The sequence below is a fragment of the Bombina bombina genome, chromosome 3 (genome assembly GCF_027579735.1).
Source record: "Bombina bombina isolate aBomBom1 chromosome 3, aBomBom1.pri, whole genome shotgun sequence".
Lineage (NCBI taxonomy): Eukaryota > Metazoa > Chordata > Amphibia > Anura > Bombinatoridae > Bombina > Bombina bombina.
In genome coordinates this window covers 87,549,118-87,562,191 of record NC_069501.1, presented here as the reverse complement: position 1 = coordinate 87,562,191, position 13,074 = coordinate 87,549,118, and the positions used below count along the sequence as shown (strand labels likewise).

Sequence of the window (13,074 nt, the reverse complement as noted above, 5' to 3'; positions counted from 1 at the left end):
ATATGGCGATATCCAAGAAGAGGGATAAAAGTCATATAGCTGCTGCAGAATGCAGCCCAGTGCTTTGGTATGGCACTGTGGAGGTTTATGGAAGCGATGGATTTAGCTAGGCAAGCCGTCCTGAGTCAGTAGGTTTAGGCGCGAAGATACCGCCAAGGCTTGTAGTGGAGGTGATGCTGCACAGGTGGTTCACCTGACCATACACCTGAGCTCCTCCTCCGGAAACCTCTCCGGGAAATAACTTTTAAACAACAAAAAGTATAATCCCTGTCTCTTATCACAAATCAGTGCCTGCTCCCTGTCCTTCAAAATATCCTGCATAAAGGATATATATGTCCCAAAACGATGCAGCCAATTAGTTTAAAATGTTAAGTGCCATATCTCCACCCTGAAAGATAGAAAGACACTTACCTGCATCAAGCCGTCCAGCAGGAGGACAACTTACCCGACGTAAGAGGATGCCACTCCTCAGAGGCCTGTAGAAAAAAAAGAGAGAACAGAGTAAACCTACTCTGGCTTTCTATCTAAGGGCAGCAACAATGTTAGAAAAACGCAGCAAGGCCCACCTCACAAGTTCCTAACTGCTTTAAAGCCACCACTACTCTACTGAAGAGATTAACGTGGACTACAGCTATACCCAGAACACAGGAAAGATCAGAGCAAACCTACTCTGGCTTTTAAAATAATAAAATCTTGCTTGTAGCGAAGCATTTTCTTCAGACAGCAAAACTTCACCTCCTCCTTGCACTGAAGGCAAAGAGAATGACTGGGGATTGTGGGAAGGGAAGTGATACTTGTAGCGAAGTATCACCAGGAGTGGTATTCCCAACAGTAATTGATGAAGCCGTGGACTCACCATATCTTAGGAAAAAAACATCTATTTCAAATGACAAAATAAAGGTAAATGAGTGATTGGTAAACTATTTAGTATACTTCAGCAGCTAAAATGGGGTAAAAAAATGTCATGAAGTCTGCACTTCTACTTGTAACAGCAACATACAGTACTTTCATTATTTATTTTGTCCTAAGTTGTTTTTACTATGCATAATTAGACATTTTATATTGGTCACAAAGTATTTTATATCACTTTGAAGAACTCTTCCTCAGAGAATTGTATTTGATCTTGTCTGTACCTGTCAATTACTTAAATGACCATTAAATAGAGTAGAATTGCATAATCAACAAGTTCATAATACAAAGACAACTCAATAGAACTTACTCTGAATTTTAAATGAGTTTTAGATTTTTTTTTTCTGACAAACTTCAAAATCTGTTAGCCTCCTGTATCATGTGACATACATCAGCCAATCACATGCTCATATATGTATACACTGCTCAGGGCTCTCACAAGAACTTGCTCGCTGTAATATAACAAGCAGCGGTCACTAGACCGCCGCTTCCCTAAATTCTTCGCCACCTCTAAGGTGGCAAAATTCAATCTCTGCGGTCTAGTCCGACCGAGGAGATTGACAGCTCCTGCCCGCTCGTGATTGACTGTGCGCGGGCAGGGGGCGGGATTGCATGCTAGCGCAAATTTGTTTGCAATGGTAAATTTGCCCCGCCACAGGCGAGCTTAGGCATACAGGGGTGCGTGTATGCGACCCTGTCCGCCTCAGCTTTAATAAATCTAGACCTCAATAGTAGCTGGTGCCTCAGAAAATATGCATATAAAAAGTATGTGCATAATTTGACAATGGAAGTAAATAGTAAAGTATTTTAAAACTGCAAGCTCTGTCTGAATCATGAATGTTTAATTTTGACTTTAGTGTCCCTCTAACAAAAAAAAATGGCCCTCGACCATTGAGCAATATTACAATGCCGCCACCAAACCTGTGTGTGTTTATTTTAATACTTCAGACAGGTTTAGAGTGGCAGTGTAACATATGCACACAGTGTCACTAGTCTGTGGCTGTACTATGCAGATGTCCAGGGTTATTTACCTACACACATACACTGCTTCCTTTAAAGTGACATTAAGCAGTAAATCTATGCTAGACATAATGATGTATTCAAAGCAAAGATTAGCCCTAGAGTAATATGTAGATGCATTTTTACCATTATATTATGTAGTTGTTTAAATATATATAAGTGTAAATGTTTAGTTTCTATAAAGTACTATAGATTCTATAAAGTAATGAGTGCCGCCATGTTTAAAATAGTTTTCTATTAATCTCTGTCTTCTGTGGAGGACAATTAGGGAAATATATATATAAACCATCAAATAATGTAGACTTTGTGTAAACATCCACACAACCTTTTTTATTAGTCGGTTTTACTGCCTGTTTTATTGTTTGCAGCAGGACAGTGAGCTAAGGTTAAAACTTAAAATATTCATGTGATAAATCATTTGAAGGTGGTGCAGTTAAACTGTAAAAAGCTGACATAAAAATATCACCTGAGCATCTCTATGTAAAAAGAAAGATATTTTACCTCAAAATGTCTTCAGTGCTTTGCTAAGTTATAATTCAGCTGCTTTAAAGCTGCAAGATTGAAAGAAAAAAAAATAGCCAATCAGCATCAGCAGTGCTGAAGTTATGCATTGCTTTGCTGTGATCTTATGAGATTTCACTAAAATCTAGTGAGATTGCGTAATAAACTTCCTTAAACTAAATAGGAAAATAACATGACTGTGCCTGCACATGCCATATGCACACTCCCTTGCAAGTCCTAGGACAAGTATCCTGATTGGCTTGTTAAAGTCTCTTTACAATGGGGTGTGAATAATTAGGAAGTTTTGAGGTAAATATCTTCCTTTCTTTCCTAAGATATGGTGAGTCCACGGCTTCATCAATTACTGTTAGGAATACCACTCCTGGCCAGCAGGAGGAGACAAATAGCACCACAGCAAAGCTGTGGGACACTAAACCCAATTTTTCTTCTTTCATGATTCAGATAGAGCATGCAATTTTAAACAACTTTCTAATTTACTCCTATTATCAATTTTTCTTTGTTCTCTTGCTATCTTTATTTTAAAAGCAGGAATGTGATGCATAGGAGCCGGCCCATTTTTGGTTGAGAACCTGGGTTATGCTTGCTTATTGGTGGGTAAATGTAAGCCTCCAATAAGCAAGCACTATCCATGGTACTGAACCTAAAATGGGCTGGCTACTAAGATTTCCATTCCTGCTTTTAAAATAAAGATAGCAAGAGAAGGAAGAAAATGTGATAATAGGAGTAAATTAGAAAGTTGCTTAAAATTGCTCTATCTGAATCACGAAAGAAAAAAATTGGGTTCAGTGTGCCTTTAAGTATCACTTCCCTTCCCACAACCCCCAATCATTCTCTTTGCCTTCGGTGCAAGGAGGAGGTGAAGTTTTGGTGTCTAAAGAAGATTGTTTTTTTTCACTTCAATCAAGATTTTATTATTTGGAAAGCCAGAGTAGGTTTGCTCTGATCTTTTCTTTCGAGATTTGGTCTAGCCATACTCCACGATAGCCTCTTCAGTAGGGCAGTGGTGGCTTTAAAGTAGTTAGGAACTTGTGGTGTAGGCTTCACTGCATTTTTCTAACATGTTGCTGCCCTAGTACAGAAAGCCAGAGTAGGTTTACTCTGTTCTTTCTTTTTTTTACAGGTCTCTGAGGAGTGGTGTCCTCTCACACCGGGTAGGCTGTCCTCCTGCCAGACGGCTAGATGCAGGTAAGTGCCTTTTTGTCTTCTAAATGAAAATGGGAGACTGCACTTTACAAACTGCAATGATTAATTAAGGGACAATGTATATCCTAGTTAGGATATTTATTTTGGCAGCAGGCAGGCACTTAATGTGACAAGATGAGACTGTTTCCCCCTTATTGATCATGAAGGGGTTAAAGGGACATGAAACCCACATTTTTTCTTTCATGGTTTAGAAAGAGAATGCAATTTTAAACATCTTTCTAATTTACTTCTATTATCTAATTTGTTTTATTCTCTTGATATTCTTTGCTGAAAAGCATATCTAGATATGCTCTGTAGCTGCACATAGAAGCCTTGTGTGATTGGCTCACCCATGTTCATTGCTTTTTCTTCAACTAAGGATATCTAAAAAATGAAGCAAAATAAATAATAGAAGTAAATTGTAATGTTGTTTAAATTTGTATTCTCTATCTGAATCATGAAAGAAAGAATTTGGGTTTAGTGGCCCTTTAATTAATTTAGTGGGGCTCATTTTTATTGGTGTCTAAATGACAATAAATGGCTGCAGACTGATGTATTTTACAATCTTTATATCGGTCTCTGTAAGAGGCGATATGGCGTAGCTCTAGCCACAGTATCTTAGAAGTTTCTGTCGGCTCTGGATGCGTGCGTTTTGCGAAAACCCTGTCACCCCTCAGGCCGTTTTATTTCTTCTCTATCACTCCTAGTCGGAGCGATATGATTATTTGTGGTTTCGTGTTTATGATAGGAAACCATTGGTTTAGGGAAATCGGAGCGCTCTTGGGATGTGACTCTGCCTTCATCTTAGTCTGTGGCTGAGTCCGGTCATATGACATCGCCTCCGTATCTGATGATGTTCTTTTAACCGTTTTTTCAGGTTCCAGTTGAACTCTTTCATTTCAGTGGTTTACATTAACTGCCTGGGAAAAATCTGGGGTTCCTTTGCCATGACTGGAGTGGATTGTTCGGTGGGCGGACGCTCACATTAGTTTTTTATTCACATTTCAGGAGTGAATACCAGGAGCGGTCTTCTTGAGCAGTGAGATTTTCATCTTGGGGAGTGGGTGCTTCTCCCGGAGGTGTTCCCCAGGCTAACCTTCAAATGGCTGGAGTAGGAGATGGCAATATGCCATGCTTCCAAGTTATGTTTGTGGTCAAGAGATCAGCAGGCTGCTCTGTTAAATACCCTGGCGGTTCCTTTGGGATTTCAGTCAGACATCCCTGTTCCTCAGTTTGCTAACCTACCACGAGTCATTGCTTGTATCAAATGGGAGTGAGTGTCAGTACAGGTGACCCTCGTTTTACAACGGTTCAATTTATACCGTTTCAGACTAACAACCTTTTTTTCCAGTCATGTGACTGCTATTGAAAAGCATTGAGAAGCAGTACATTTATTAAAATAGCCAGTAGGTGGAGCTGCCCTCTTGTTTTGCAGCAAAGCCAAGCAAGCTGAAATTAATCAGTTTAATCAGGCATGAGCTTATCGAGCAGATTTCAAAGGAACAAGATCTTCTGTCTATAAATCAGTCCAGATTGGAATGCATAGTGAAGTCTGTGTTGTGTGATTATTTTATTAGGTTTATAATGCTGTTTAGCAAATGTTTTTGTTCATTTAACTTAGTTTAATTATATATTTTGTGTTGTGTGATTATTTTATTAGGTTTATAATGCTGTTTAGCATTTAAAGTCTTCATTTCAAAGCTTTAAAAATAATGTATTAGATGTTACTTATGACAATTTTGAGAGGGGCCTGGAACCTATCTTCCTCACTTCCCATTGACTTACATTATAAACTGGGTTTCAATTTACAACGGTTTCGATTTACAACCATTCCTTCTGGAACCTAACCCCGGAGTAAACTGAGGACTACCTGTATTTTAATAGTTCCTGCATAGTCTTGCAGGCTCTGGTATTCAGACCTAGCGGAGATGTATTTCTTCTACTTTGGTGGTTGTTCCTGAGGAAGGACCTTCTAATTCAGGGTCATTTCTTTCATCCTCCTTTCATTTTCTCTGAAGCTTTCTGCTTTGAGATTGAATGATTAGTTCTGTCTAAGCGTGGATTTTCTGAATCGGTCATTGAGTCCTTGATTCAGGTTCGCAAGTTTACCATAAGGTATGGTGTAAATACCCTGATTGGTGTGAATTCCTGGACTACTCTTGGAGTAGGGTCAGGATTCCTAGGGTTTTTGCCTTTTCTCCAGGAAGGTCTGAAGGATGGTTTGTCAGTCAGTTTTTTGAAGGGTCAGATTTCTGTGTTATCCTTTATTATACTAGTGTCTGGTGTATGTGCCAGACGTTTAATCTCTTGTCAGACTTTGGTTAGTATCAGGCCTGTGTTTAAGTCTGTTGCTCCTCTTGGAGTTTTAACCTTGATTTTAAGGTTTTGCAGCAGGCTCAGTTTGAGCCATAGCATTCCATAGATTTTAAATATTTTTATCTTGGAAGTTTTCTTTTTTGCTGTATTTTCTGCTCGAAGAGTTTAGGTACTCTCGGCTTTGCAGTGTGATTCGCTTTATCTTATTTCGGATGAGGCGGTTATTTATCCTAAGTGGAAATTTTGTTTGGGAATTTGTTGTTCCCTCTCTGTGTTCTCATTCTTATAGGTTGAAGAACATGCGTGCACAATTTGGATGTTGTGCGTACTTAATATTTTTTCTTCGTGTTTTTTTTTGTTTGTTTTCTCTGTATCAGAAACCTACTGCTATTTCTCTCTCTTCTCTGGTTGAGAAGTTTAACTTGTTTGTTTTTCAGACTGCGGGGCTGCAGTCTCCTGAGACAGTTATGGCTCATTACACAAGGGCTATCTCTTCTTCTTGGATTTTCACAGATGAAGCTTCTGTGGATCGGTTTTGCAAGGCTGCAACTTGGTCTTCCTTGCATACTTTTTCAAATTTGATTCTTTTGCCTCGGCTGAAGCTTATTTTGGGAGAAAGGTTATTCAAGTGGTGGTGCCTTCTGTTTAGGTCTGCCTGTCTTGTCCCTCCCTATTCATTGGTGTCCTCTAGCTTGGTTATTGATTCCACTGCCCCGTCCTTTTATTTTAAGACAGTTTTTTTTTTTGACTAAACCTTAGGCACCTCTTCACCCTGTTTTACTCCTTTTTTTCTCCATTTCCCTTCGGTCAAATGACTGGGGTTTGTGGGAAGGAAAGTGATACTTAAAAGCTTTGCTTTGGTGCTCTTTGCCTCCTCCTGCTGGCCAGGAGTGGTATTCCTAACAGTAATTGATGATGCTGTGGAGTCACCATATCCGGAAAGAGATTTATCAGGTAAGCATAAATCCAGTTTTTTTACATAAAGATGTTCAGATAATATTTTCTAGTCCGCTTTTTACAGCTATGCTGCATCACATTTGGGTATCATGTCCCTTTACGTTTAGACATGGCAGCGTCCATTACTTTATAGAAACTCAGTGGAATTTAAAAAAACAACAATTTAATTACAGTACAATTGGACAAAATAAAAAAAGTATATTACAAAGTTTTTTTTTTAAACTACATACAATTAGACATTTTATATTACAATCTCATACTGTGTAATATCCCTTTTAATGTGTTTACTGATTACCTTATTTTTTAGCTCTATATTCAGTCTGTTCTGACATTGCGAGCTGACCTTAACTGCTATCGATTTGGCATCTCTTCGTCTCCAAATACTTTGGTTATCGGAGCTACAGTCATGGAAGGTTTCTACGTCATATTTGACAGAGCTGAGAAGAGAGTTGGTTTTGCCGTCAGCAGCTGTGCAAGTAAGAAAAACAATTCTTTACATTGTACAAAGCTCATGTGAGCAGAGTTTTCATTTTAAAGAAACTGATATACAAATGTATTTTATTGTGTAATGAGTGAAGTTATAAGAGAGGCTGAAAGTCGTTCTGAATATTGAACTAAAATATGAGACTGATTCACTACATAGTTGAGTTGTCCATTTTAATTTTCTCATATTTTATGATTGTTTCCCAAATATCTATCAATAGATTGTAAGTTCCCACGGGAATAGGGCCCTCAATTCCTCCTGTATGCGTGTGTAAATTTTGTCCTGTCACAAGTTTTATATTATTGTTTTATTTAAATGAATTGTATCCATGGACAGCGCTGCAGAATTTGTTGGCGCTTCATTAATAACGTATAATAATAGTAATAATTTCAGCAGTGACAGGCTAGCAGATATATATGCACTTTCTACCCAAATAGTACTTATTCTGATATAAATGTCATTACTTAAAAAAATATATTTTTTTATTTAATATTTAATTTATTTTTTTATTACAATAGAATTTGTTGAAATGTTGATAAAAGAAATAATTTAAATTTAAAAATTGTTCTGTCCTTTTCTCACTATTTGTAAGTAGAATATTTGTTCATAACCCAGGAGCAAAGAGGCCAGAGAGCATTTTTTTCCCTTTGCATGTAGTACTCAATAACAAACATTTCCAAGAAATAAACGCACCTGCCAAGTCCCCAGCATACACCGCTGCTTATATTTCGACTACTAGTAGTGACATGGGGTAAATTTAGCTTTTAAGGCTCTGCTGAGCAGGCGCATAAGCGAGCGTGCAGCCACATATTTAAGAAGCAGAAACTACTACTTTTTTTTCCTTTCTGCCACCTCAGAGGTGGCAAAATCAATCACCCCAACACTTGCTCAATTAGAGCGATTAACATGTCCTGCTCCATTGCAATTGGTTGTGCAGGAGCATGGGGCAACACTGCACAAGAAACCTCTTGTGCAACGTTAAATTTTACCATGTGATGCCACTCGCATCTCAAGTGGTGATTGCAAGTGGACCGGTTCACTACTTGCAATGATGATAAATTTTGACCATCTTTATTCGGCAGGTCCTTTTGAAGTGATATGGAGGTTTTGCTTTGCTGTCCAGTCTACAAGCAGTTCCGTCTGAGGTTTTTTTGGTCTTTAGGGCCACTAAAGTCAAAATTAAAGTTTAAGCTCTGGAATCGTCATCGCTAGACTTAGATCAAGGCCTTACGAATCAGTTTAGACTAGTAATTTTCTAAGATCTTAAAAGGACAGTAAAGGCAAAAGTAAATTCCAAATGTTACATATTTTTAGCTTTGTTACTAAACTATAGTCTACAAGGTGTACGTTTGTAAGTAAGCTTTCTGACATAATAGTGCTTGCACGCTTTCCTGCTTTAGAATATTGCACATGCATCAGATTCTTTACTGATGCCAGCGCTATTTGCCATAGTATTGAATTTGAATTGATTAATCTGGCAAATCTGCTAAAGTGAAAGTGAGCATAAGAACAGGAGAAGTAGTTTATTTCTTTCATGTAATTAGCAAGAGTCCATGAGCTAGTGACGTATGGGATATACATTCCTACCAGGAGGGGCAAAGTTTCCCAAACCTTAAAATGCCTATAAATACACCCCTCACCACACCCACAAATCAGTTTTACAAACTTTGCCTCCGATGGAGGTGGTGAAGTAAGTTTGTGCTAGATTCTACGTTGATATGCGCTCCGCAGCAAGTTGGAGCCCGGTTTTCCTCTCAGCGTGCAGTGAATGTCAGAGGGATGTGAGGAGAGTATTGCCTATTTGAATGCAGTGATCTCCTTCTACGGGGTCTATTTCATAGGTTCTCTGTTATCGGTCGTAGAGATTCATCTCTTACCTCCCTTTTCAGATCGACGATATACTCTTATATATACCATTACCTCTACTGATTCTCGTTTCAGTACTGGTTTGGCTTTCTACAAACATGTAGATGAGTGTCCTGGGGTAAGTAAGTCTTATTTTCTGTGACACTCTAAGCTATGGTTGGGCACTTTATTTATAAAGTTCTAAATATATGTATTCAAACATTTATTTGCCTTGACTCAGAATGTTCAACATTCCTTATTTTTCAGACAGTCAGTTTCATATTTGGGATAAATGCATTTGTTTCAATCATTTTTTCTTACCTTAAAAAATGTGACTTTTTCCCTGTGGGCTGTTAGGCTCGCGGGGGCAGAAAATGCTTCATTTTATTGCGTCATTCTTGGCGCGGACTTTTTTGGCGCAAAAAAATTTTTCTGTTTCCGGCGTCATACGTGTCGCCGGAAGTTGCGTCATTTTTTGACGTTTTTTTTTTTTTTTTTGCGTCAAAAATGTCGGCGTTCCGGATGTGGCGTCATTTTTGGCGCCAAAAGCATTTAGGCGCCAAATAATGTGGGCGTCTTTTTTTTGGCGCTAAAAAATATGGGCGTCATTTTTATCTCCACATTATTTAAGTCTCATTATTTATTGCTTCTGGTTGCTAGAAGCTTGTTCACTGGCATTTTTTTCCCATTCCTGAAACTGTCATTTAAGGAATTTGATCAATTTTGCTTTATATGTTGTTTTTTTCTTTTACATATTGCAAGATGTTCCACGTTGCAACTGAGTCAGAAGATACTTCAGGAAAATCACTGCACAGTGCTGGAGCTACCAAGCTAAGTGTATCTGCTATAAACTTTTGGTATCTGTTTCTCCAGCTGTTATTTGTATTGCATGTCATGTCAAACTTATTAATGCAGATAAATTTCCTTTAGTACTGTTACATTACCTGTTGCTGTTCCGTCAACATCTAATTTTCAGAGTGTTCCTGATAACATAAGAGATTTTATTTTTTAAATCCATTAAGAAGGCTATGTCTGTTATTTCTCCTTCTAGTATACATAAAAGTCTTTTAAAACTTCTCTTTTTTCAGATGAATTTTTAAATGAACATCATCATTCTGATACTGATAATGGTTCTTCTGGTTCAGAGGTTTCTGTCTCAGAGGTTGATGCTGATAAATCTTTGTATTTGTTCAAGATGGAATTTATTCGTTCTTTACTTAAAGAAGTGTTATTTGCATTAGAAATAGAGGATTCTGGTCCTCTTGATACTAAATGTAAACGTTTAAATAAGGTTTTTAAATCTCCTGTAGTTATTCCAGAAGTGTTTTATCTCCCTGATGCTATTTCTGAAGTAATTTCCAGGGAATGGAATAATTTGGGTAATTTATTTACTCCTTCTAGACGTTTAAGCAAATTATATCCTGTGCCATCTGACAGATTAGAGTTTTTTGGAACAAAAATCCCTAAGGTTATGGGGCTGTCTCTACTCCTGCTAATGTACTACTATTCCTACGGCAGATAGTACTTCATTTAAGGATCCTTTAGATAGGAAAATTGAATCCTTTCTAAGAAAAGCTTACTTATGTTCAGGTAATCTTCTTAGACCTGCTATATTTTTAGCGGATGTTGCTGCAGCTTCAACTTTTTGGTTAGAAGCTTTAGCGCAACAAGTAACAGATCATAATTTTATAGCATTATTATTATTCTATAACATGCTAATAATTTTATTGGTGATACCATCTTTTGATATCATTAGAGTTGATGTCAGGTATATGTCTCTAGCTATTTTAGCTAGAAAAGCTTTATGGATTAAACTTGGAATGCTGACATGTCTTCTAAGTCAACTTTGCTTTCCCTTTCTTTCCAGGGTAAATAATCATTTTCGTTCCTTTCCTCACAACAAGGAACAAAAGCCTGATCCTTCATCCTCAGGAGCGGTATCAGTTTGGAAACTATTTCCAGTTTGGAATATATCCAAGCCTTATAGAACCTATAGCCAGCTCCTAAGTACCTATGAAGGTGCGGCCCTTATTCCAGCTCAGCTGGTATGGGGCAGATTACGTTTTCTTCAAAGAAATTTGGATCAATTCCGTTCTTAATCTCTGGTTTCAGAAACATTGTTTCAGAAAGGTACAGAATTGGCTTCAAGTTAAGGCCTCCTGCTAAGAGATTCTTTTCTTTCCTGTGTCCCAGTTAACACAGCAAAGGCTCAGCATTTCTGAAATGTGTTTCAGATCTAGAGTTGGCTGGAGTATTTATGCCAGTTCCAGTTCTGGTACAGGGGCTGGGGTTTTATTTTATCTCTTCATTGTACCAAAGAAGGTCAATTCCTTCAGACCAGTTCCGGATCTATCATTATTGAATCGTTATGTTAGGATACCAACATTCAAGATGGTTACTGTAGGACTATCCTGCCTTTTGTTTAACAAGGGCATTATATGTCTACAATAGATTTACAGGATGTGTATCTGCATATTCCGATTCATCCAGATCACTTTTAGTGTCTGGGATTCTCTTTTTAGACAAGCATTACCAGTTTTGTGGCTCTACCGTTTGGCCTAGCCTCAGTTCCAAGAATTTTTTTCAAAGGTTCTCGGTGCCCTTCTTTCTGTAATCAGAGAATAGGGTTTTGGTATTTCCTTATTTGGACGATATCTTGGTACTTGCTCAGTCTTCTCATTTTCGAAGAATCTCATACGAATCGACTTGTGTTGTTTCTTCAAGTTCATGGTTGGAGGATCAATTTACCAATCAGTTCATTGATTCCTCAGACAAGGGTAACCTTTTTAGGTTTCTAGATAAATTCAGTGTCTATGACTCTGTCCTTGTCAGACAAGAGAAGTTTAACATTGATATCAGCTTGTCAAAACCTTCAGTCACAATCATTCCCTTTGGTAGCCTTATGCATGGAAATGTTGGGTCTTAGGACTGCCGCATCAGATGCGATCTCCTTTGCTCGTTTTTCACATGCGACCTCTTCAGCTCTGTATGCTGAACCAATGGTGCAGGGATTACTCAAAGATATCTCAATTAATATCTTTAAACCGATTTTACGACACTCTCTGACATGGTGGACAGATCACCATCGTTTAGTTCAGGGGGCTTCTTTGTTCTTCCGACCTGGACTATAATCTCAACAGATGCAAGTCTTACAGGTTGGGGAGCTGTGTGGGGGTATCTGACGGCACAAGGGGTTTGGGAATCTCAGGAGGTGAGATTTCCGATCAATATTTTGGAACTCCGTGCAATTTTCAGAGCTCTTCAGTCTTGGCCTCTTCTGAAGAGAGAGTTGTTCATTTGTTTTCAGATAGACAATGTCACAACTGTGGCATACATCAATCATCAAGGAGGGACTCACAGTCCTCTGGCTATGAAAGAAGTATCTCGAATTTTGGTTTGGGCGGAATCCAGCTCCTGTCTAATCTCTGCGGTTCATATCCCAGGTATGGACAATTGGAAAGCGGATTATCTTAGTCGCCAAACGTTGCATCCGGGCGAATGGTCTCTTCACCCAGAGGTATTTCTTCAGATTGTTCAAATGTGGGAACTTCCAGAAATAGATCTGATGGCTTCTCATCTAAACAAGAAACTTCCCAGGTATCTATCCAGATCCCGGGATCCTCAGGCGGAGGCAGTGGATGCATTATCACTTCCTTGGAAGTATCATCCTGCCTATATCTTTCCGCCTCTAGTTCTTCTTCCAAGAGTAATCTCCAAGAGTAATCTCCAAGATTCTGAAGGAATGCTCGTTTGTTCTGCTGGTAGCTCCGGCATGGCCTCACAGGTTTTGGTATGCGGATCTTGTCCGGATGGCCTCTTGCCAACCGTGGACTCTTCCG

The 13,074-nt window shown here is 38.6% G+C and overlaps 1 protein-coding gene across 1 annotated transcript in view; it reads left to right on the top strand.

The window, feature by feature from the left end:
- Window positions 1–13,074, top strand: part of BACE2 (beta-secretase 2) — a 364,734-nt gene that overhangs the window by 272,440 nt on the left and 79,220 nt on the right. The window contains exon 8 of the mRNA XM_053705913.1: window positions 7,214–7,382. Coding sequence (XP_053561888.1) covers window positions 7,214–7,382 — 169 coding nt within the window. The remainder of the gene's footprint in view (window positions 1–7,213; window positions 7,383–13,074) is intronic.